Raw genomic sequence first — 27,099 nt, forward strand, 5'->3', positions numbered from 1 at the left:
TTCTTTATTAGCGATGCTGCCCCTTATATGGTCAAAGCTGGACAAGCATTATCTGTTGTATATCCTAAATTGACTCATTTTACTTGTGTGGCGCATGCATTTCATCGTGTGGCAGAAGTGGTCAGAGACAATTTCCCTAAAGTAGATTTGTTGATTTCATCAGTGAAAAAAGTATTTCTCAAAGCTCCCAGTAGAGTTAACGTGTTGAAAGAAATGTACCCTGAAATTCCATTGCCACCAAAGCCAATTTTAACTAGATGGGGTACATGGCTAGAAGCAGTTGAATATTATGCCGAACATATAGACTCTATTAACAATGTTCTCCTTGCATTGGACTCTGAAGATGCAGTCTCAATTGATACTGCGAAAACAGTTACCTGTGACATAAGTGTGAAGAATGACTTAGCTCACATTCAGCATACATTTTCATGCATCATAAAAACGCTCAAAAGTCTCCAAAATAGGCACCTTTCACTATCTGAAAGTTTTTAAATTATAAATAGTACTGTGGAACAACTGAATCGTGGTAGAGGTAAAGTTGCAGATGCAGTAAAAGCTAAGGTGGACACTGTACTTTCAAAAAACCCTGGATATGAAGAACTACAAAAGGTTGTTGCTGTGATGAGTGGTGAATCAACAGTGAAGATTAACTTGGACTTATCCCCAGCAGACATTGTGAAATTGAATTATGTACCAGTTACTTCTTGTGACGTCGAACGCTCTTTTAGTCAGTATAAATCTATCCTCAGAGACAATAGAAGAAGATTCACTTTTCAGCACTTGAAAGAAATGTTTGTAACCTATTGTTATGGTAACAGACAATAAAAATTGTGTTTTGTTGAAACTACATTGGAAGATAAGGTACGTCCATTATATTTTTTGTTTAGTTTGATTAAAATGTACCAATATTTAACGTACATAGTCATTTTTTTATAATTTTAAGTCCATATTTAATTCCATATTTTGGTAAAAATCCATATTTAATTCCATATTTTGGTAAAAATAACTACATATATATTTACATATTTCATATATTTTTAGTCCATATAAATCCGTTCCCTGGTCATAACATATAAATATATGGTTATTAGTACTTTATGCTCGACCATGCCGAAATGTAGTAATTATACACCTGGTAGCAGTCCTTTAATGCATGTCATTAAAGTACACCTATTCATTAAAGTTCAGGTTTTCGATTATTCTCGGATATGCAATCGAAAGACAAGGAGGGAAACGTCACGGAGGCTGGAAATCCAATACTGTCGCAGAAGGTTATGTTCTGTTACTATAATAATTAGCGTTAATTGCAAATAATATTCAAATAAATTCAATTTGTCATCTCGTTTTTCAATTCTAAATCAATTTCCAGGTTATACCAAAATTAATTCATGTTATTCTCTAGATTATATCAAGGTCAATGGCATTATTGTTCCTCGGAAAAAAATCAATACTTTCGCGTCTGCGCACATCTCACAATTTACGAGCTATGCACAAGGTCACTTCCGCTCTTCAGTCAGATACGAATAAAATGAATACTTCTGAATAATTTCAAGTTAGAAATATAGTCGAGCATAAAAAGTCGTATGAAACTTGCCTATAATGGTAATTAAGACGCTCATATGAAAATTATGAAACTCGCTTGCGCTCGTTTCATAAACAAACATAGTCGCGTCTTAATTACTATCATTATAGGCTCGTTGCATAATGTACTATTAGGTTAATTAAACATTTCAGGACAGCATAGGCGGAGTTATGGGGGGCATGGGTGGGGGACTGCCTCCCCAAACTTATCTCAACTCTTTTTTTTTTATTAAGGTTAAAAATATTGAATTCAAAATATCTTATTTGCTTTTGTTTATGATTATGTTTCTGTGCTGAAACTGACGAATTAATGTCTTCAGATCATGTGTCTGGACTATAATATTTATTTTAAATTTCTGAATGTATAAGAATTTCTGTACCTCATTTGAGGAGTAGAAGCACTGTAGTGTTTTTTAACAGCCTGTACTCATGCGTTAGAAATCTGCAGGTGTTCAGGATGCCGCTTGGAGAAATATGAATAACATACTGCACAACAATGCAGAAAAAAGAAAAGTGATCCCGGTGTAATGTGTAAACTTAAAGACGAGATTAAATAAAATAATTAGAGTTTAAATTTCATACGATATCTTCAGGAAAGCTTAATATAAAAAAGTTTCTGTTAACACTGTTACATAGTTACGTGTTTCTGTACGAGAGAGAAAAAGAGAAGGATTGCTTTAAATTATGCCCTTTTATAATCTGTAGTAGATCTACAGTTCAAACCCTATACAACTCGGTCCAAAACATCGGGGATATGGATGTAACGCTGTAAGAAAATGCCTCCCGAAAATATTTTTATTAAATGATCATATTCCGATGGTATTGTACCATGGTCAAGCTATAACGGGGGTGGAAGTAAATTATGTCCCCCCATAACCCCGTTATATGGGAATTATATGGTTTTGCTTTGCCCCCCCCACCAAGGAAACTGTTCTCTCTCCACCTATGCTTCGACCTGGTTGGCGAGTTGGTATAGCGCTGGCCTTCTATGCCCAAGGTTGCGGGTTCGATCCCGGGCCAGGTCGATGGCATTTAAGTGTGCTTAAATGCGACAGGATCATGTCAGTAGATTTACTGGCATGTAAAAGAACTCCTGCGGGACAAAATTCCGGCACATCCGGCGACGCTTATAACCTCTGCAGTTGCGAGCGTCGTTAAATAAAACATAACATTTTCCACCTATGCAGAACAGTCATGCAGTGTATAGTAGAAAAATAAGTAGTTATAAAAGATGTAATCGAGTTAAAAGTTCTTCTTTGTTGATTTTCTTCTATACGATGAATTCGAAGTTTCTCAGATGAAAAAGTCCAACAATGTTCCATCATGCTTCCATTCTAGCAACATCCAAGTAAAATGTGCTCCCTGTTCGTCGCTTACAGAGCTAAAAATTTGGCGGGATAAAATCTAACTCTCATGCAGAAAGTGAAGTTTCGGAGACATGCGGCATTCTAAGTTTTTTTTAACTTTCAGTAATCTTTCACTGAATTGCTGTAATTTGAGACTTTTTTATGTACACGAAATCCAGTAGGCCTACCTATCGCTTTGAAGAGATTCTCAGAAATATAGTTCTAATGCATTCAGTTTAAAATTTAAAATTGTATCTAACACTTTCTAACCTTTGGACAAATTTAATAGAATGCTTTCATTCAATTTCGCATCACATGTGGCTGGAAAATTGCCTTCAAATGTAGAAATACTTCACTACTTTCGTCTAGAGCATTAACTATCATCTTGAAGGGATCTAGTTTAATGTGAAGATGAAGTAAGGTTACTTTAGCTGGTTCCACCAAAGGAAGATTTCTGACTTTCTTCTGTCTACTATGAACTTGTCTGTTTTGGGCAATAATAGTGTTTGGTATTCTAACCGGTGTTTCCAACTAAAAAGTATGGAATACAATTTTGCGTTAGGCTTGGAAAAATTTCGCTACGCAAGTAAAGAGTGGGAACAACATAAAATAAATTACTTCAACATAGTTTTTACTAACATATTCAATCCTTGTAGTTCGCAATGCAGTCAATGAAGAAGATGAAAATTAACTATGACGAACTAATGAGTGTTTATTGTGTTATTCCTCGTACATTTTCCAGTAATTTATGTTAAAAATTGAAGACGTGCAATTTATGATAAATCACTGACAGACAGGTAAAAAAACGTTAAAAATTGAATGTTCAATATTATAATAAATCACTGACGGATAGGAAAGATATGTCACAAATTGAAGGTTGAATAAAATAATAAATCACTGGCATTAAAGTGCAAAATTTATATAACATTTTTATGACAGTTTTATATCATTATTATCGAAAGATTCAATATCATCCTAATCATCTTTTACAAACTAATAGACCTACATTCATTAACCGAATTTCCTGGCACGGTCATAAAAAACCGAGTATGATAGACAGCAGATGCTTTTGATTTTCAATTCCAATTGCATTCATAACAAATTAGATGTAGATTAGACGAATTTAACAGATTTTTTTCTCAATTTAATATCCCTCAACACGGAGAAAACATTTTTAACATCTGCATTACTATAGCGCAGTATAAGCAATATTTGAAAATTTGTAATAATTCTTTGAAAGGTATTCACTTTTCCTACAAGGGACCAGAAATCAGTAACATACTTTGAAACCAATAACCGCTCTTTTTCGCCTCCTCAAAACAAATTGCAACCTTCTTAAACCATTTTAAAGCTTACTGATTATCAATTTTTATTATACCTTATTTCAAATCCTGATGTTGTACTTTAGGTCCGAATTTGAAGTGAAAGTGTTCTGATTCCTACTGAAGAAGTAGATATAATTTCTTGTAGTTTTTTTTTATTCGTTGTAGCTTCCTGTTCGTTGGAATAATCTATTCTATATAAGTAATATATACAGTACACAAAGAATGGAAACATTGTTCACAGTTATATACAATTTGTGTCAACCGACTGTACCCGAATACACGTATAATATACAATACACAAGAGACACGGAAGTATGTAGACATATTATAGTCATTGCTTACCTAACTTGTGTGAAATTTGGCCGAATACTGGACTTTAGTTGTCATCTTGCTTGCTTGTTCTACATTTATTTCTCTTTTCTGCAAGTGATCCACTAATCCCTGGAGTATTACTTAGTGTACTTTCTGACGAATTCAAGTATTCTTAAATTTTTTCTTGCAAATCTCTAAAGTTTACTGTGCGTAAATTGCTTATAATGTGGGTGTTTGTAATTTGGAATACAGGTAAGAGCCATTTTCTGACTTTCACTTTTGGCGTTGAGTTACTGTAGAAATTTTGGACTGCCTTTATTAAAATAAGATTTAATCCAGCCGATTTTAATACTATTCATCAATTAATTAAAAGTGTACTGTCGTAAGATTTTTCTATATCTTTGAACAAACAACGAACCAACTACTGTCCGTCCGAGTAGTTATGTCGCATCCCGGTTTCCCCCATCCGTTTCTACCGGTTCCTCTGTAAAGGCTAGTGACTGGACTGTTGAGCTCTTTTCTGGGAATTAGAAGCCTGCGTAATATTTTAGAACTCTTCAAAATAATTTAAAGAAAAAGGCCCCGTTAAGTAACTATCACGTGACTCCTCCCCGTTTCAACGACCCTGCGACATAACCAGTCGGACGGGTTGTATGTTTGCTTTGTAATAATGTGTGATTATAGTATCTTGAATTTAGTTTAATTGTGATTCTGTAAAGGACTGTCAACTATCCTTTTGAAGAATCTCATATTTGTTGTACAGACCCAGAAACAAAATTTGGGTCACCTGAATTTTCCAAGTTCTAGTTATAACATATTGTTTCTGGATTGTACTTGAAGGGAAGCAATTTATTAAATATACTGTATAGGGTGTCCCAAAAGTCTCCACACATAGGGAATGTCAATTCAAAATAGAAATGTTATATAAAGTGTTCAATATAAAGGTCTTTGAGAGTCAGGCACAGGTTAGTGAACGTATTCCAACCTGTTTTTGATGTAAAAGGTGCAACATATTCGCCGTCACATGACAGGCGTCGACGATAAGGGCTTGCAGATGAAGGGAGAAGCAAGGAATGTCTATTTGTAGCGCTTTCTGTAGGTTGCAGCTGGGACTACAAAATTGTCCTATAACAATTTAAAAATGGAAATGCCCATGCGAAGTAACGTTATACATTTGGTACACTGGTTAAAAACCAGGAATGTTCAGGATTAAAACTTGTTTTTCTCGATAATGATGTTTCTTGACATTCCCTGTTTTCTCCCGGGACTTTCATATGTTGAGAATCCCGGATTTCTTCCTGGTAGACGTGCAATTTAAGGTGACCCCAGAGGTAAAAATCAAGATGTGTGAGATCTGGCGAGCGGGTTAGCCACATTGAACACACAATGTGACTTTTTTTATTTTGAACTGACATTTCCTATGTGTGGAGACTTATATAGGACACCCTGTATAATGAAAATTATTACGTTGTTGTTCCAATACTTAGGCACTTGACAATGAAATCATTCGCCGTTTAGCACCCCAGTATTTTTGTACGATGTCATCTTGTAGAAATATTATACACCTTTTAATATGTTCCATGTTCATTTCTTCATTTGCATCACGCAATACACATGCGAATATATTGGAAATATCCTGTTCAGGTGGCTTGTCAAAATCATAGTCTGTTATCAACCTGAATATTGCAACAGCAGATTTACGTGGCCTCTGGGGAATTATCTTGGCGTTAGTTAATAAAGTTTCTCAGGTTCTATCTTTTGTTTCATCTGAATTTTGTTGTTTTTGGGCAGCTCTGAATTTACTTTTGATTAGTTTAATATATAAAACTTTTTGTTTTTCCCTTCTCCAGATTTCTAAACGAGATGTCCGCTGCGATCAAGTGCCCGAATGACGAGAAACTCCCACTAATTTTACAACTTACAGAAGAAGGCACACAGCAGAACAATATCGAGTCACCGCCTGACTCCAGTCGTAGCAACAGGGTTAGCACTGGTGTCGCCATGGTTCTGGGGAACTGGCCCGGCTACATCACCGCGGGATGTGTATCTGCAGCTTTCCTATCAGTGGTAACTATCCTGACCGTCATAATGATCGTGGCAATCGTCATAATCTCGTCGCTTGACAGCAACTTACAGCACAGGTTCCTGACGAGCAGGCAATCAACACTGTTAGGAATCGAAACACCTTGTGACTTCCATCTAGAAGAACAGAAGAGAGGCCCCAATTCTGTCGTAAGGAAGAGAGACAACAGCAGCAGTTCAGATTTGCAGACTTCACCACCGCATCATGTCTTCTTCATTACGACCCAGGATGCACCACCAAGACGGCATCTCTGCGCAGTTGAGTCTGCCGCTCGTGTCATGCCAAATTGCACATGTTTTCTTATAATTATCACATCAAAGAGAGAAAGACTTACTGAAACATCCGAAAAAAGCCTAACCGAACTGCTAAATATGTATCAAAACATCAAAATTGTACGTGTTTCTGATGAGAAATATTTTTACGATTCGCCACTCAGAGGCATAACCGAAAACTTTCCACCATACCTTATTACTTTTGCTGCTAGAATTTTAACTCTCTGGCGTTACAGTGGCGTTACTTATGACTTGGATCTGGTAACAATAAGCAACTCTTCAGGGAGTTCGTACCCCATGCCGAAAGATGACAATGTCATGCTGTCAAGAGACAGCGGATCCGTTATGAGTGTCAAAACGATGTGTCATGCCTTTCTTTACGAGTTGATGTCGACTTTGGTCTCCTTCCACAAAGACCAACAGCACGAAGTATCAAATAACTTTGTGATACAACGTGCTCTCAAAGACTTCTGTGCCTATTCCAGTAAGAAGCATGTGCCGTTTACTGATAAAGAGTACAAGATATGCAAAGGAGTGTCTGCCATGCCGAGTTACTTAGTCTGCAGAGACCCCTTGGAGATTATGTCTGCAAGCAGCTCGTGTGTTTGGGCATCGTGTCACGGCAGCAATGATCAGTTTCGAAAGAATCTATGTCCTTTTTCATATCGACATACATCGATAGAGACGCCAATAACAATGCAAAATTATACACACAAGAAAAGACATAAACATCTTTTTTAATGTATTTTATACATGAACTTTATTTACACCACAGCAAGTATTTTGTAAAAATTTGCACAATGTTTTAAATATATGTATTTCAAAATTAAATTAAAATGAGCGTGAAATTAATTTATTATAGATATATATATATTAAGCGACACTGTTGAAATGAGACGGAATGAATAGTCGGTGATGCCTGTGTAGAAAACGTTTTCTATAAACTCATAACATTTTAATAACACTATTTTGTGCACCTTTTCCTTCGTTTACATGCCTTAGTGCACCTTTTCTGCTTTCACATTAAGTTCGTAAAACTTCACAACTCCATACCACAAGTACGTTTCAAACACTACAAAGAGAAAGAAGAAAATAAATTATAGGAAGTGAGCAACGATATTATTTAAAGTGTTATTGTATTACACAATAAAATATAGTACTATATTAAACATACATTTATTATTAACTGTGAAAAAGATTTTTGGTATTACAAATGTATGGTATTTAATTTCTCCAAAGAAATACAGAAACAAAAACTGTATCAAAAAGCTCTGTGTGAGTTTGCGTGCGCGCATGTCTAGTCATTCTGACAAGGAAAAGAACATAAAAAAGTTCGTCCATTTCAATCATAATTTGATATTATATCTATTTATATATGTCTTTGTATGTAACGCTTATATGCAAACTGTGCGTCCTCGATCTAGCACCGCGACATTCCCGCAAACCAATCAAGTCTCCCGTCCTTGCCTGGTACCGTGAACAGTCCCCTATGTCAGTTCATATGAAGTCTCACACAGAAAGTATTAATCTATTCGCCATTTCCAAGTAATACCAGCAGAGTTCATTTTATCATCTTGTGTCTCATTTGACGTAGAGAAGTACATATTTCTCTTCACTAGATTTGGGGAGGGGGGATAACTGATCGTCATATAAAAATATAACCTCCTTTCGACGCTACTTCTCCTTGTTCCCTTTGTGTTTTCCTTCCATTCGCTTGTTAACCTTGTATTTCCTGTGTTTCTTTGTATTTCCCTTTTTCTTCTTTTTCCCCTTTTATCTACTTTTTTTGTGTTTTCCTTGCATTCGCTTGTTGTCCTTGTATTTCCTGTGTTTTCTTTGTATTTCCCTTTTCCTTCTTTTCCCCCTTTATCTCCTCCTTTGTGTTTTCCTTGCATTCGCTTGTTTTCCTTGTATTTCCTGCGTTTTCTTTGTATTTCCCTCTTCCTTCTTTTTCCCCTCTTATCTCCTTTTTTGTGTTTTCCTTGCATTCGCTTGTTGTCCTTGTATTTCCTGTGTTTTCTTTGTATTTCCCTTTTCCTTCTTTTCCCCCTTTTATCTCCTTTTTGTTTTCCTTGCATTCGCTTGTTGTCCTTGTATTTCCTGTGTTTTCTTTGAATTTCCCTTTTCCTTCTTTTTCCCCTTTTATCTCCTTTTTTGTGTTTTCCTTGCATTCGCTTGTTTTCCTTGTATTTCCTGTGTTTTCTTTGTATTTCCATTTTCCTTCTTTTCCCCCTCTTATTTCCTTTTTTGTGTTTTCCTTGCATTCGCTTGTTTTCCTTGTATTTCCTGTGTTTTCTTTGTATTTCCCTTTTCCTTCTTTTTTCCCTTTTATCTCCTTTTTTATGTTTTCCTTGCATTCGCTTGTTGTCCTTGTATTTCCTGTGTTTTCTTTGTATTTCTCTTTTCCTTCTTTTCCCCCTTTTATCTCCTTTTTATGTTTTCCTTGCATTCGCTTGTTGCCCTTGTATTTCCTGTGTTTTCTTTGTATTTCCCTTTTCCTTCTTTTTCCCCTTTTATCTCCTTTTTTGTGTTTTCCTTGCATTCGCTTGTTGTCCTTGTATTTCCTGTGTTTTCTTTGTATTTCCCTTTTCCTTCTTTTTCCCCTCTTATCTCCTTTTTGTGTTTTCCTTGCATTCGCTTGTTGTTCTTGTATTTCCTGTGTTTCCTTTGTATTTCCCTTTTCCTTCTTTTCCCCCTTTTATATCCTTTTTTGCGTTTTCCTTGCATTCGCTTGTTGTCCTTGTATTTCCTGTGTTTTCTTTGTATTTCCCTTTTCCTTCTTTTCCCCCTTTTATATCCTTTTTTGTGTTTTCCTTGCATTCGCTTGTTGTCCTTGTATTTCCTGCGTTTTCTTTGTATTCCCCTTTTCCTTCTTTTTTCCCTTTTATCTCCTTTTTATCCCCATTTTCATCTTGCATCCCCTTCTTCTCATTGTATTTCCCGTGATCTCATTGTATTTCTCTTGTTCTCGTTGTATGTCATTCGTTCTCTTTGTATTTCCCTCGTTCTCTTCATCTTCTCCTTCTTCTCATTGTGTTCCCTTCATTATCATTGTATTTCCCTTGTTCTCATTGTATTCCCTTCGTTCTCTTTGCACTCCCCTTATTCTCACTGTTCTCTCCTTATTCTCACTGTATCCCCCTTGTTCTCTTTGTAGTGTACCAAACTCTCTTCCTGATAGCTCATTTTCCCCCCTCTCGAACAGCTCACAGGCCAGATCTCGTCTCCTCACATATACCCATGAGTAAGTTATGTGTTATCGCTCTCTCAACAAGAAGCATAATTTGGTCACAGAATATGACAAAATTTAATAATGTTATGGAAGTTGAAAATTACTGCGGTACCTTTCGTTACAGGTTACTGTAGTTTTGCATAATACAAGAATAAACAAGACTGAGGACTGGAGTGACCAAAACTGATAGGTAACAATTTTTTTTATATTTTAAACTTTTCAACGAATAATGATCAAATTTTCCAGAACTCTGTATATATGTGTCTTGCATACATCATATGAATTTCATTCTAATTCGATGAATAGTTTAGCTACATTTATGAATCCTTTAAAACTACTCTTTTTGTTTCTGTTATCTCAAAACATTGGTTTTTAATTAGACTACATTAAAAAAAGAAACTAATAGACAGAAGTGTGAATATTTTTTCACACATGTTAGAAGCCACAGGTTACAATTTGTGGAGTAGAGAATATCATATCTTCATTACAATAACAAATGGAAAATTTATTTGTAATGTTCAACATTTCCGTTCGAAAAATAATACGTTTTCAGAATATTTAATATACAATATGGATAATCCTTAAGACATATCTATATGATTATTCGTTATTTGATGTAATACAGTATAATAATCATCTGTACAAAATTTGAATCAAATTGGACTTGTAGTTGCTGAGAAAAGATACACTTGAAGTTTGTAAAACCTCGTTTTGAGAAAAACAGCTATAGCTATAAATGGTGCTATGTAGTCTAACATGTCTCAGAACATATATGATAACTTTAATAAAGTATGTATGTTCTGATTCAGAAAACAGCGGCAAATTTAATTAAATTAAAAGTGAAAAATACCATTTTTGGTCATTTCAGTCTTCAGTCTTCCCTTTTAGATACTTTTAAATTCGTAAGCTTTATTTCATTAAATGTAAACGTTATGCATACCGAAGACATAACTTAATATTACTGCACTTTCCCTACAAATTTATTGAGACACACAGTGGTAAAATGGTCTCAAAGAGCGAGCATTAGTGTCAATTTGCTAGAGACCTCGTTCAATATTTCTTTAGAGTGGCAGTTCCAGGCTTCAATATGTTCCAGGCAATGGTTGTGGGCTGTGTGTTGTGAAAAAAATATTCAAACTTCTGCCTGTGTTAGTTTTTGAAAAAAAAAAAAAAAAAAAGGTACATTAAAAATCAATGTTTTGAGTTAACGTAAACAAAAAGAGTAATTTCAAAGAACTCATCAATATAGCTAACCTATTCACCCAATCAGAATGAAATTCATGTGGCTCATGCAAGAAATAAACATACAAACTTTCGGGAAATTGGGTCATTTTTGGTTGAGTAATTTAAAAGATAAATAAATAAATAAATGATAACCTGTCACTTTTGGTGACTTCGTTTTTCAAGTTCTCCTTAACAATTTCTACGATAAAATTATTCTCTAACTTACTGATGATGGCAGTAGACACTGCAGAGTACATAAGCGATTCCAGCATTCCGATATGTTTCGCGATGAGGGTTGCTGCTATCACGGCATCGGACAGATCAGCAATAATGTCGGCCGCAGTCAGCACCAGTGCCGGCAAGAGGAAAAGCTCACTGTTCTGGTAAACACATTATATATTCAATATGCATAAATCTGTAAGTATTCCTTTTTTTTTTACAATGTTCCTCTAATTTCGTGGTGTTGGACTAGGAAATTATACGAGCAGTCCAAGTCCAGAGCACAGTGAAGTGCAAAATGTATTCTAGGTACAGGGATGAGAACAATATGTTTTTGCAATGGTGCAATATGCCAGTGTAAAACTTCGTCATCCTCACCGTCCGAGCATCATTGCATGGGTTAAACCAGGCATGCCAGAAATGAGACACTGAATGTGCAATTATGTGCGCTGATCGCCGGTCTGTGCAGACTGCATCATTCAAGCGCTGCCCTTACCAGTTCTTAGCTTGAGGGGTGTACAATAATCTATTCTGCGCTTCTAGGGTTGGATTAAATAGGCATTTGGACATTATAATCACACTTAGCAGAAGGACAAAAACAAAGTTATTATCAGTGTCTATAATTAACAATTGTAATTCAAGAAACATTAGGCTTACGCAGTTATACTTCACAAAGTAGTGGTTTGTAAAGTATAATTTATTAATATGATTGTTATATAGTATTTGAAGAAAAAAATTGCAGTAATTTCGAAACAACAAAAAATGAACAAGTATTTCATTTTACGTTGTAGGTGCTAATTATTTTAAAGTAATAGACCCCATTCTTTCATTGTTCGTCAAGATTATTTATTGGGACCATAAATTAACATTAATATTAATAAATAATATAAATTAAGCTTAGAATTTAAATTCACGTATAGTTTATTTGAAAAACGTTGAGAGCAATTATCAAGTTGGGAGAGTTACTGAAATAAATTAAAAGTTTAGTTCACAAGCTGTGAAGCGACGATATTCTCTTTATGCCAGGTATAAAGATTTATTAATGTAAGTATATTGACATAATATAGTGACGTGAGATGGAAAATTTGACATATATTTTTCCAGAAAAATTTTCCGCCTTGCAAACAGTTTCTTTCTTCGCTCCTTACAACCTTAAGACCCTCACATGTATTCCTCACTATATTCTCATCACTCATCAGCTTATGAAATTAAAGTCGTAAGTCGTCTAACCTTTGATGGCTGTGTTAGTACAGACTCCAAAACACGCCATTGTCAAGTTCGTTTTGCCGTGTAAGTACTGATTAAGAAATAAGCGCTGGCGAATATCATATTTTGAGAACTTTACTAATCTGATCTAAACTGTCATAAGACTATTACCTCGACATGGGCTGATGAAAGTCTTTCATTTTAAAATAATTATTGTTGGCTGAAGAAAACATTAGGCCTATAACAATTATGTTATATGATTCGTAATTTCTCTTCTTCGTTATCTGTGAACTCACTTTACCATAACTCATTCATACACAGCCAAATCAGCACCCGTACTGAAACAAAAGCTTAAAAGCTGCTGCAGGTACTGTATAGCCCTGTCGCGCTCCCCTCCAAGGCGATTCACTCCCTCCAGGTAGGGGGATAGAAAGTGCACATCGCACAGAGACAACTGCACAATGTGCAGGGTTTTGGCATGCCTGGGTTAAACGGTTAAAGTATACAATTCGAGGTGAACCTTAGGCGTTAAAGACGAGTATTTTCCATGGATCAAAAATGGTAAACCCTATAAACCTGCGAATAAAAGACGAGTACTTCTCCTGGACGAAAAATACAATACAAATGAAATAAAAATTTGCGTTAAACTAGAGAAAATAGAAGCTTTCAGCCGTACCGTTCCTATGACAACGAAGTAGGTTTACACAAGGTCGCCAACATGACGAAACGCAATCATGAAGTGGTCATAGATAAAGTTGCATTATATTGATATTCGTGCTACAGCATATAGGGATTTTATCGACTCTCTGCAAATTAATAAAGTATTTTTCTTTATTTATAATTTGAAAATAGTAGCCTATCGTTAGCATTACATAGGCCCAATCTTAATTCTATAGGATCGTTATGAACAAAAACCTTGTTTCTTTTATTAATAGCTACCGGTACATTCAAATATTCTTTCTTTAGCATGATTGGCTCACGTGAATGTTTATGTTAACGACACGGTGGATTGGCACAGATTTTTTTTGGTAGCATCTGATCGTCGGGGTCGTGTTTCACAGTATTGTACTCTTCACCGGCGTGCATTTGCGTAATTATTGCGATATTGCGAGTTAAAGGTTACGTTGGTTAGATGAGGGGATAGATAAGTGCTATGGGGCTGAGAAATGTGACAAGGTTAGAGTGGGTTAGATGAGGAGATGTATCTAAATGACAGAAGGCCAAAAACTGTGACAAGGTTAGAAGGAAAGATGAGGATTAGCTTTCAAATTTACTTACAATATTCATCGATTTCAAGGATTTTCCCTAGATCACTTATTTCTCTTTCATTTCACCCTGATAACGTGTAATGATAGGTTTCAAAATGTGTAATTTCTTTTAGTGAATAAAGCTCTTGCCACAAATGAACTCGCTAAACCTTGCGTTTCACTACTGCAGTCAATTCGTAAAGATATAGTCACGAATTGTACTAGCAAAATACCGCTTCAATGCGAAACTAAAATTATTTCAAACATTTATTATAATAATACACTGCTCTCTTAAATTGACTGAGTATATTGGGAATTAATTCAGTAGCTTTACCTAAATACGTTACGAAATATTTCACATGAAATATTTTTTTCTCGAAAATGATTTAAAAAATGAGCAAAATTGTATTAACGTTTTTTGTTTCAAATATCTGAAAGAATAACCCCTAGGAAATTAATAATTTACAGCTCACTCTTTATATATGACGCAAGTTGTGTGGGATCTCGAGGCGACAAGAAACATCTCTCATCCTCACGTCTGTCCTGTGTTCAAAACTCGTTGTTTTGCGATATTTTGTGTCCTTAGAAGTTGTATCACAATACTCAACCGACACCATATTTTATACAACTTTGCTGTTGAGGTATAAGCAACTAGCAGAAATACAAATTTGAAGCATAGGCTAGATGGGATAAATGTTGTTAACAGTAACGTATGCTCCGACGCTGAGCAATGAAATGATTTTTTCTCAGGTTTCGTGGTGCAGCATTCTTAAATTTTATGGAATTTTATTTTCATTCTAATGAAGAAAGAAAAAAATTCGAGCACATATTTCAGATCTAGATCAAAAAAGTAAATGAAAATGATCAATTGACGAGATTATTACTATATTTAAAACATATAAATGTTTCAAAAAGCATTTTAATATCATACGATGAGGAAACCCAACGTAATTTCTCTCGTGGCATAGTTCCAATATGTAAACTCTTCGACAAAATGTGTCCAGTAAACAACGGATCTATCGAAATCTCGGTTGTGCAATTATTACTCGGGACAAATAGGAATACCACTGTCCTCCGAGGGCGCCACTATCATATTTATATGCGTGTTTACAGCGGGGAAGGTGAGTAAAGGGGAAGAGAGAGAGCATGTACTCAACCTGCAAAGATCCAGTAGTCAATCTATCCGAGACATGTATGAATAACTTGGAGCGTGAACTTATATCGAAGATAATATAATCGTAGCAGAGAATAATCTTTTTTCACTGTTGGAATTTCCTTACACCCTGCATGATATTCTAAAAATGTTCTACGGGTGACACATTTATCAAATCCGCCAGGTTCACATTTCTTTTGTAGTTTCCGATTTTTGTCGGGTGTTACAATTTGTGTGCCCGCTCGCATTCTTTTCCTATATTACTCACCCATGTTTACCTCTTTTCGACTGCTTTCGCTGTTCTTTCCACAGCACTTTTCAAAGAAATAGCTAAAACCCCTTTTTTCTTTTTTTTACAGAACTTAAATACATTATATATTTAGGGTTACCAGATGAACAAATTTAAAAGCACGACATTTTATCAGAAAAAAAAAACAACAGAATTTTCCACATAAAATAAGGACATAATAAACTAACTTTATACTTGACGTGACGCTTTTTTCAGTAGACTATTTTATATAATAAGGCAATTTGTTAGTCTTCGTACAATAAAATTGATACAAAATTATTATCACGAATTGAATTAATTAACTAATTTATACGGATTATAAATAAGCTTTTACTCTGTTTAATTTTCTGATTGTTAATACTTCTCTGTTGACTCAACTTGTTTGAGCAAGAAATGTTTTTTTTTTATTCAGTAAATACTTATAAAAATTCATACACCATAGTTGTCTTGAATTAAATTTTACAAACATAATTCTTCTAATGGACCCCAGATAAATACGGATTCTCTTTTTGGTCCACTGAGAATTAGCGAGAAAGAAAAGCAGGACAATTTCTGATTTTCTGTGACATAAGACACACTACTAAAAGCAGGCCATGTCCCACGAAATCCGGACGTCTGGTAATCCTAATATATTATCTTTCTAGTTTGTGAACGTCTACTTTTTCCCGCGCTAACTTTCTAGGCGGAGTCCATGTTTCAAAATTACACATAATGCTATAATTATGTATAGAATAATTCGGAAGTAACTTCCTTTCCGCAGAGCTGCAACTGATTGCATCAATTTGCTGTTGAGTGTACTCCCGATATCGTAGCGCAGTCGACTTGGTTTATAAACACGCCGTCGGTAAAGATAGCTGTCCCGAGTAGCACAAACATACTAACACCCGTTTTATAGATGAGGAAATTGAGTGCGGAAAATATTATTACTAATATTTATCCTAAACAATAACTTAAGTAACTACGTTTTTAACAGTGGGCAGTAAAATATAATAATACGACTAAAACTCAAACTGTGATAGGGCCTGCAGAAATTACAATAAAAATTTACTCTAAAAATGAGTAAATATCTCGTACAGGTGATCCAGCATACTGTTTCGGGTACAATGCTGGACTGTAAGCTCAGACAAAAAGTTTCAAGCAAAGGATTTTAATGAAGTTACCATTTATTAATCTTTTACTAAATTTTACCAGATTGATGAAATAAAAGACTCATTCCCCAAGTGATAGGCTAACTTTAATTGTACAACTATACAGGATGGATGGTAATCTCTGCACCAAAATTTAAGAGGTGATTCTACATGTTTTATTTTTAGTATGTTATTTCACGACGCTTTATCAACATCTTAGGTTATTTAGCGTCTGAATGAGATGAAGGTGATAATGCGGGTGAAATGAGTTCGAGGTCCAACACCAAAAGTTACCCAGCATTTACTCATATTTGGTTGAGGGAAAACCCCGGGAAAAACCTCAACCAGGTAACTTGTCCCGACCGGGAACCCGGCACCTGGTTTCGCAGCCAGACGCGCTAACCGTTACTCCATAAATGTGGACTTTACATGCTAAATATAACAAAACTTTTATTACGTTTTTCCTTCGATGAAGCACCGTTAAGCAGGAAAAAAATAATCTTTGCCCAATGTTTGCAGCCCTCTATTGCGGTAATAGCCCGAGAGAAATGGCTAATTGCTATACAAGCAGATAGGTAAACATAATCTGAACAATTAATATTTTATTTATTTTTTTTTTAATTAAGCTAACTGTTTAGTCATGAATTTAGACTGAATAATGGCGAAAATCGTTGAAGTAAATCTTGCAACACAGTGCACGTCGCGTGTTACCGACCAGGCCTACAGCAGAGGAGGAGAAGAAGGTAAGGAGTACAGGCCGCGTTTGCTTACAGTTATTGCAGTAGCCGTGATGTTGCCAAATGCTTCATAGAAACATAACTATTTCCTCTAAAACGGTGATTGTTAGAGAAAAAAAATTATTTAGATTTTTCAAATCTCTCCTCATGATCTGTTACCAGTTTCATTTTGGAGCACAAGTTATCATCCATCCTGTAAGTTCGTTCGTTAAGGGGCGAGGATGGTATTTTTTGGTGAAAAATGAGTACATTTAAAAAAAAAAATCTTTAAAACACTCTGTGACATGTGTGGAATGCATAGCATAACATTTTGAGGGTATTTGTGCGCTTATCGGATGTTGAGTCGCCATTTTTAAACTTCCTGCGTTATGGATTTTTAAATCATTCGCCCACTTTTATTGTTGTTTCCGATAAATTAAATTTTCAAAAAAAACTTTTTTTCTTTAAAATACTCTTTGATATGTATGGAATGCATTGCATAACATTTTGTGGGTATTTGTGCCCTTATCGGATGTTGAGTCGGCATTTTTAAACTTCCTGTGTTATGGATTTTTAAATCATTCGCCCACTTTTATTGTTGTTTCCGATAAATTAAATTTTCAAAAAAAAACTTTTTTTCTTTAAAATACTCTTTGATATGTGTGGAATGCATTGCATAACATTTTGTGGGTATTTGTGCCCTTATCGGATGTTGAGTCGCCATTTTTAAACTTCCTGCGTTATGGATGTTTAAATCATTCGCCCACTTTTATTCTTGTTTCCGATAAATTAAATTAAAAAAAAAATTAAATACCCTTTGATATGTGTGGAATGCATTGCATAACATTTTGTGGGTATTTGTGCCCTTATCGGATGTTGAGTCGGCATTTTTAAACTTCCTGTGTTATGGATTTTTAAATCATTCGCCCACTTTTATTGTTGTTTCCGATAAATTAAATTTTCAAAAAAAAACTTTTTTTCTTGAAAATACTCTTTGATATGTGTGGAATGCACTGCATAACATTTTGTGGGTATTTGTGCCCTTATCGGATGTTGAGTCGCCATTTTTAAACTTCCTGCGTTATGGATGTTTAAATCATTCGCCCACTTTTATTCTTGTTTCCGATAAATTAAATTAAAAAAAAAAATTAAATACCCTTTGATATGTGTGGAAAGCATTGCATAACATTTTGTGGGTATTTATGCCCTTATCGGATGTTGAAACGTCATTTTTAAACTTGCTGCGCTATGGATTTTTAAATCACACGCCCGATTTTATCGGTTTCCAGTAACCTCATTTTTTTGCTACATTGCCAGACAAAACTGGATATAATTTCTGAACTATTAAAGATACATGCATGAAATTTAGAACACACATTCTTTAGACTATTAGGAAACTTTTCTCTGTAACAGAATTTGGTAATTGATTTCATTTTAAAAATACGTCCGTTTGTTTGCAAGAAAGGAAATCAGATAATTGTTATTAAATTTTAATTGTTTATTTTACAAACGTAGCGACTAATATCAAAATTCAGTTACAGACAGTTTGTAGAACATGCTTTTGCAAATACATTGCAAAAAAACTGTTTGAACCTATCTTTAAAAACAGTTTAGATATATCGGTTTTAGCACAATCCTGCATTGGGTATATGTTTTTCAAATTTGGGCCCCCAAATTATTATTTTTTTTTTTCAAAATATTTTATTTGGTTGAGTTCCCACAGCTATGAGCTCTCTACATACAAAAAATTAATATTTTACACCAAACAGAAAAAAAGTTTAAAAAAATACCATCCCCTCCCCTTAAGCGAGATCGCGTTATTCATTTTACAGCGTTTATTTTCAAAACTAACTTCTCGCGTATGTAGGTTAAACGCAACATAGCAACAGCAGCAATAAACGATGAGCAAGCTTATTTCGAAGTTCTAAGGATTTGCAAGCTTAGCATACAATCCGCAAGTGATGACTAAATGTGTTTTGAAGAGATTTCAATGGATGTGGGTGGAAGTTGAAAAAATGTTAACCTTCACGATCTACATTCCCTACAGCGAAACTTTCTCATATCACAACTACAAGGATAAAATCCGCTGCAAACAAATGCTTCAAAAGTTAATACAAAATGTAAAAATAGCCACTCACCCTTACAGCGCCGTACAGTAAAGCCAGAGAAGAGATGATGTTCACAATGTTGTACGTATTACTCAGTCCAAGAGTTAGAGTGAACACTGGAAAAGATAAGAAAATAGGGTAAAACTTTGGGAAAAAATGTATCTACAGCACATACCATTACTCAATATCATCTTGATTTTGAAACAATCAATATCAAATAATGATGTTTGTGCTCGACCATGCCGAAATGTAGTAATTATACACCTGGTAGCAGTCCTTTAATGCATGTCATTAAAGTACACCTACTCATTAAAGTACAGGTGTTCAGCCAATGACAACTCAGCTTACAGGTGTTCAGCCAATGACAAGTCAGCTTTGTACCGTTATAAAACCGCAAGTATCGATTATTCTCGGATATGCAATCGAAAGAGAATTAGCGAAAAGTCACGGAGGCTTGAAATCCAATACTGTCGCAGAAGGTTATGTTCTGTTACTATAATAATTGAAGAATATAATAACTGAAGAATATTGCTAGAGAACCTTTTAAGTGTAGTGTAAATATTTGTAATTTAAATATGTATTGTATTGATTAAGGCTGGTTGAGTGGAAGAGAAGGCCTTATGGCCTTAACTCTGCCAGCGAAAATAAAACATTATTATTATTATTATTATTATTATTATTATTATTATTATTATTATTATTATTTATTAATTAGCGTTAATTGTAAATAATATTCAATTAATTCAATTTGTCATCTCGTTTTTCAATGTCGAATTCAATAATCAAGGTTATATCAAGTTTAACGGGATTACATTAAGGTCAATGACTTTATTGTTCTCGGAAAAAATCAATACTTTCGCGTCTACCCACATCTCACAATTCACGACCTAGAACAAGGTCACTTCCGATCTTGTCAGACGCAAATAAAATGTATACATCTGAATAATTTCAAGTTAGAAATATGGTCGAGCATAAAAAGTCGTATGAAACTCGCCTATAATGGTAATTAAGAAGCTCATATGAAAATTATGAAACTCGCTTGCGCTCGTTTCATAAACATCCATACTCACTTCTTAATTACTATCATTATAGGTTCGTTGCATAATGTACTATTTTTAGTAGGCCTACCTAAAAGTATTTAGACCTCACTTTAGGTTTATATTTTCAGAGTTGTTTGCAATACATAAATATCGAACATTTCAAAAGGTAATTTGCACAAGCAAATAGTTTTGAGTAGCACTTATGTAACCTAGTTGAAAGTTATTTGTACATTTAAACAGTTGAACTAGTACCAAATTATATTCAAATTGAAACACCATAAACAAAAATTCGATAATATGCACAAAAGAACTGAAGCCTGTATCGAAATGAACGGCCACCATTTTCAACAATTTGTTTAAATAACTTATCCAGATTTCGGTTATTTTTCAATTTAAATGCACTCTCCATGCTAATGTACTGTAGATAGTATATTAACACAGCATAATGAATACGTCCGTCTGGATAGTTCAGTTAGTGAGTAAAAACACTTATTGGTAATATTGTACTGTATTTTGATTAAATGAAAATCTAACGAAAATTATCAAAGTCAGAATAGTTCTTAGTTTACGTAAATTAATGCACTACTTTTCTTGCTTTCTATAGCTAGTAAAGTGATTTGTTTGTATTTTACGCAAACTCCGGTCGTGGAAGGGGGTAACAAACAGTATTTCCGGTTCTCAACAGTTAATCCAAAGGTATAGCCAGGTTAATATTACAAATGTTAGTAAAAACAAAATGACGTCCCGGTTACTTTACTGCGTGAAGTCTGTTTTCGTTGAAGTCCATTAGTTTTCTTGTTTTGATGAGTTAAATTTATTATAATTCCGTAAAAAAATCTCCAGTTTCAAAGGGCATAAACTTGAAACGACTTATAACAGACATTCCAAAAAAGTTTATATCGTCGTCATTCTGGCAGAAATCACTAAGTCCAAAATTGTTGTTTTGAGTTAGAGCGTTTTTAAAGTTTAATCAAATTTTAAAAATGTGTTTTGCCATAATTTAACCTATTTTCTTTTCTTCCGATTACATCTCCTAGTTAATTTTGTCGGCATAAATATGAAGTTGTTGCCATGTAGGTACGCATTATCTCTTAAAATATCCAAAATAATGGACTTCGTCAATTTTAGATTTAGTGACTTCTGGCTGAAAGACGACGATGTTATTGCTGAGAGCACGATTTTCATAACTATGCATGCATCATATTTTATAATTCCTTGGTTGCGACGTTTACATAAGAGTAACTTGAGTATAAATTCTGATCTATATATGGACAAAATATCGACAGAATTCTAAAAGGTATGTCTTGTGTGTTTTGGAAAATATAATTTCAATTAATGCTTCACCATAAATGTTGTAACTAAAATCTTGTGCATCCCTTATGTTTATCGTACAGCTCGTTCTCTCTCCACACGTTACCTGCACTTTTTTACGTTTTCACTGTGCTTAAACGAGACGCTCTACTGTAATTGCATTAAATTTCGTTAAAGAGTAATAGTGAATTCAAGCCACCACTAAAACTCAGCAGACATAGGCTATGTTTGTAAACACCGTTGCTTACGAGATTATACAAGCGGGCGCATAGCGCTTGAAATACTGGTCTGAAGTGGTTCCCCCGTAATGCCAATTCCGCCGCTCGGAGCGCTGTTCTATACTAAATAGCCTATTCATAGCAGAACACTTAAATTACATTGACATTTGGGACATTTAAAGGACTCATCATTGCTTATTAAATGCTTCGTACAATATTTTATGGACAATAGACGTAATTTCCAAACTTCTACGTCTCAATTATATTACAATAAAAGGCTGTCATTCTTGATATTAAAAGATATTACTAAGGTACTACCTTTCATACACCGTACCTTTTCGGAAATAATGAAAGAAACTTAATATATTTTACATGAACACTGTAGTCTACCCTTTTCACGTATTCATTTATTATTATTATTATTATTATTATTATTATTATTATTATTATTACTATTATTCTAATGAATTAAGGTACTGTATTATCTTCCATTTCCCTGACTCCATAATTTAATCATTTGTAAGTAGGCCTAACTTATCCCTTTCTTTTTTAAAAATATATTGACGTTGAAGTGTTATGATTTTTACTAAAGCAAACAGCAGTCACAATACATGATTAGTACAAATGTGTGATTTTTCTTGCACAACTTGCAGCGGTGAAATAAATATCTAATAGGCCTGCTGATTAACCTGTTACTTACAAATGGCTTTTAAGGAACCCGCAGTTCATTGCCGCCCTCACATAAGCCCGCCACCATCGGTCCCTATCCTGTGCAAGATTAATCCAGTAGTGGATATTTTAGTGTGTGTAAACAGTTTTTAAATTAGGAGTTAGAATTAAATTAATTAGGAAGTTAGACTGCAACATATGTGATTAGAAATGGTTTTCGAATTTGACCATTTCCCAAAACATAAACAAATATCTCAAGAATCTTAGGGACAATATTTTTTAGAATTTGCCGATTATAGGCACATGCGCATCTGCTCTCTCCGATCCCCATTTCATTTTTAGTAATGTTTGAATCTCGCTCCCCTGAGCTGTTTTCTGTCGTCACTCATGACATGTCAATTTAATGAAAACAAAGTAAAATTTTCGGTACACCATGCAGTGATAATTGTACTTATCACAACGAATAATTGTAGTAATTATTTATTTATTTATTTATTTATTCATTTATTCATTTATTCATTTATTCATTTATTCATTCATTCATTCATTCATTCATTCATTCATTCATTCATTTATTTATTTATTTATTTATTTATTTATTTATTTATTTATTACTCGTAATGTCATAATAATATTTGATATGGCTTGGAGGATGAGGGGAGTCGTTACACTAAAATCGGCATGCTCAACATTAAAATCGCATTGCTGCGTATGTTGTATCCTAAATAATGCAAATCGTATGTGTCAGTATTCAGCAATACTAATTAACCATTGTCGTGGAATATTTCGCCACTATAAATGATGATGGTAAATCATACTCTTTTCCTCGAATAACGTTACTGATTGCCTTAAGGCAAGACAAGCTAAGAACTATATTAATTTGATTTTGATGATGACGATGATAATAATAATAATAATAACAATAATAATAATAATAATAATAATAATAATAATAATAATAATAATAATAATAATAATAATAATGTCTGAAAGTAGCAGAAACCGGTAGTTCACTTTCAGCAATTATAACAAATTAGAGGGAACGAAATCTGAAGAAAAAAGACGGAACTGAAAACAATCAACTTGCCAAAGTAAATGAACCATATGAACTTTGTAGTTGGGAAACAAAATTTTAATTTAACAAATTCAGACTTTCGGGAAACAAAATTGTAAATTCCATTAAATGACGCTGAAAATCTGCGTACTGATATTTAACAAGTCATCAATAAATCTCAAATAAGATTGTAATATGCTTGGCATATTTATAATTTTCTTACTCGATCAATAATGCACAATTAATCAAACTATTTTTACGATACACAATGCTTAGTAATGCAACTATTCATCATTTCTTAGCACAGCGAGGCGAACCTAGCGGCAGAAATTGTCATGACTCTCAGAGACCTACTCTTGATCGTGCTATGCGCCAGCTTGTATAATCTCGTAAGCAACGGTAAACACAGAATACACGGTCACAACAGAACGTCGCAGCTGGTGGAAAGAGGTAAATCCACCCCCTCTTCCAACTGCAGATGCAAATCCTGGTTTATAGCGTCCAAGATTATATCACCAATATTTATAGAGTATCATCACAATTGATTTACAATATCCAAATATGAAATCTCACTTTTAATCGGACATGTTGTCTGTCTCATGGTTAAGAAATCGATAAGTAAATAACATACCTGGCGTAAGATACCGAGAGGAAATGAGACTTGCGTCTTGATTGACGATAGAACCGTCGGAGCGAAGTGTCCATTGGGTGGTGCCAGCTGACAAACCGTACAAACTCATGACCTGAACATTGAAAAGCTTGTTAGAAATTGTTAACAATGGTGATGGCTACAGCCCGGATGTTTAGGCATTTATAATACTTAAAATAGGCAGGAAGAAAGGCAACTAAAACATAAAAATGCACTTTAAATTAAAAAAAAAAACCATACTATTACATCGTCACGTGAATGCAAGAACTAAGTAACTCGAAATTTGCGTTTTTTTTAGTTACCTCTTTTATAGCATAGCAAAAATCGCACAAAATGTAATGCAAGAACTAGGTAACTGATCGAACGATACCAGCGACATCTATTTTACAATGTAACAAATAGGTAAAAGAAAACGAATGCAATAAATAAGTAAATAGACAATAAAACAAAATATGAAAAATCAAGTTACCTAGTTCTTGCATTCAGGTGACGACATGTTATCACCAAATTTATAGAGTATGATGTTAATGGTTGCACATTACAAGATACACTTTCAGATTTCCATACCTTAAACTCTGCTTTCTATCGGTTAGAACAATTTAAATCGGAGGAAAAAATACACTATCTACCAAAATGTAATTAGGCACTTTAGAACCTCGTGGTACCACCTCTTGTTGCTATAACAGCAGCCATCCTGTCAGGCATACTCTCCACTAGTTTGTGTAGGATATCCACTGGAATGCGTCGCCATTCCTCTTGCAACATGGCACTCAGTTGTACAATGGAAGTTGGCCGCATCTCCCGAGACCTCAATCCCCGGTCCAATTCGTCCCAAAGGTGCTCAATGGGATTGAGATCAGGACTCTGTGCAGGCCAGTCCAACCTTTAAACATTATTGTCTCCAGACCACTGCATAGTAGCCGCCGAAACATGGGGCCAACTTCCATTGTCCAAATGAGTGCCATGTTGCAAGGGGAATGGCGACACATTCCAGTGGATATCCTACACAAACTAGTGGAGAGCATGCCTGACAGGGTCGCTGCTGTATAGCAACAAGATGTGGTACCAAGAGGTTCTAAAGAGGCAAAAACAGTGCCCAATTACTTTTTGGTAGATAGTGTAGTTTTATATCAACTGACGTAACTGATGCATGTTTGAAGCAAGCTTGTTTATGTCTATGTAGGTGTTTTAAGTAAATTCATTAAATATTTTCCACTTTGGAAGAAAAATTTAGATTTAAAAAATGATGCACATACACTCTCGATTTTCAGCAACTAAAAATTCAATTTAGCACGCTTCGTTGCGCGATTCTTGCAGCGCAGAGGGGATCATACATAGTATCTCCTGGTAATATCTCAAAGGAAAATTCAAATACTATGATTTTGGTGTCGCGGTAAATTTTTATACGTACTTGCAATCACGCTTGTACAATTAAATAAGTCCTTTAGAGAGATACAACTGTGGAGTAGTCAACATTAAACTTTCGGATGTGGAGAGTAGATTGAAGGCAACTGATATGTCGGCTGTTAAAATAACTTAAAAACAGGAAACAAATTTTCAATACATTTTTAAAAGGCCAAAAGGACATAAATAGGCACTTATTATTACTTCGGAATATGTATTATATGACTTTCTTGTGTTAAATTATATTGTACCTGGTTTACATGTTTCGACCTATTATGGGTCATCCTCAGAATTGGTCGTTGTTGGTCTTGCGGCCTCTTGTTTTGTTTCTTGTGAGGGTATGTTCGTGTGGTGTAATGTGGAGTCAAAGATTTTGTGTTTTCTGAAATTGAGTTGTGAGTTGAGAATTTCATTGGGGTGTGTTTTTGAGTGTCTGCATATTTCATATTGTTGTAGTGTGTTTAATTTCTGGCTTTTTGGTTGGATGTGTAGTATTTCCATGTCTGTGTTGATGTCTCTGTAGGTGTGGTTAGTATTTGTGATGTGTTCTGCATATGTGGAGGTGTTTTTTAATTTGTTATGACTGCCGTGTTTGAATTATCAAAATAAGCAGCAAGAACTTAAAGAGACATCACTCCTAAATACCTTGGAATGCGTTTAAATCTACATAAATTTGATATACAGTATATCAACCCAATAATAAGAAGTACGGTGAGGTTAGTTGGGGACGCTCGGGTTTTTGTCTGGAGGCGGTCCGGCTATCAACACACAAACCGCGAGAAACACAAACCCTAATTCCATTACTCCAATTTCTGTACAGACGTCGTTACACGCAATGATAGGAAATTGCTCAAATCTCCTCTCACTGTTTTGTACATAATTTGGTTTTTGTCTTTGATAAAGAAATTTCAACGGTACTGCTGTCGCTAACCAAAAAAGCGAGATCGTTTCTAGATTTGGAAGAGTTAGGCCTATTCTGTAGCAGAAGAACTTGATCTTTATATTTAATAATATGAGAAAAATCAGCACTTTTCATGCAGATAAAAGAACAATGACGTCAAGTTCCTACGTTAGGAGATTTTTCGCATACACGTTATGAATAATCATAAAATCAGGGAGATAAACGTATACTTACATACACAACTACTACTGGGTGTTCATTTCAAAGTGTGTCATGACGTCACTGTTGATGAGTCAGCGATTTGAAGCGAGTTTCAGCTTTTGTGTCAGAGAAGTTGCCTATTAATCAAGGCGTTCAATCTGAACTTGAGAACGTGTACGTTATAACTTGAACGTCGTAGCAACAGATGGCGG

At 34.7% G+C, this 27,099-nt stretch overlaps 2 protein-coding genes across 3 annotated transcripts in view; one reads left to right on the forward strand and one right to left on the reverse strand.

The window, feature by feature from the left end:
• LOC138701727 (uncharacterized) overlaps positions 1-7,729 on the forward strand; it is a 29,880-nt gene extending 22,151 nt beyond the window's left edge. The window contains exon 3 of the mRNA XM_069828934.1: positions 6,415-7,729. Coding sequence (XP_069685035.1) covers positions 6,428-7,660 — 1,233 coding nt within the window. The 5' untranslated portion in view covers positions 6,415-6,427 and the 3' untranslated portion in view covers positions 7,661-7,729. The remainder of the gene's footprint in view (positions 1-6,414) is intronic.
• A 163-nt stretch (positions 7,730-7,892) lies between these two features.
• The window catches only part of LOC138701728 (uncharacterized), a 155,006-nt gene continuing 135,799 nt past the window's right edge, over positions 7,893-27,099 (reverse strand). For both annotated transcript variants that reach the window (XM_069828935.1, XM_069828937.1), the window contains 4 exons: positions 24,364-24,475; positions 19,471-19,556; positions 11,602-11,755; positions 7,893-7,991 (listed from right to left, as the gene is read on the reverse strand). In XM_069828935.1, the coding sequence (XP_069685036.1) occupies positions 7,918-7,991; positions 11,602-11,755; positions 19,471-19,556; positions 24,364-24,475 (426 nt within the window). In that variant the 3' untranslated portion in view covers positions 7,893-7,917. The remainder of the gene's footprint in view (positions 7,992-11,601; positions 11,756-19,470; positions 19,557-24,363; positions 24,476-27,099) is intronic.

The sequence above is a fragment of the Periplaneta americana genome, chromosome 6 (assembly GCF_040183065.1).
Source record: "Periplaneta americana isolate PAMFEO1 chromosome 6, P.americana_PAMFEO1_priV1, whole genome shotgun sequence".
NCBI classification, from domain to species: domain Eukaryota; kingdom Metazoa; phylum Arthropoda; class Insecta; order Blattodea; family Blattidae; genus Periplaneta; species Periplaneta americana.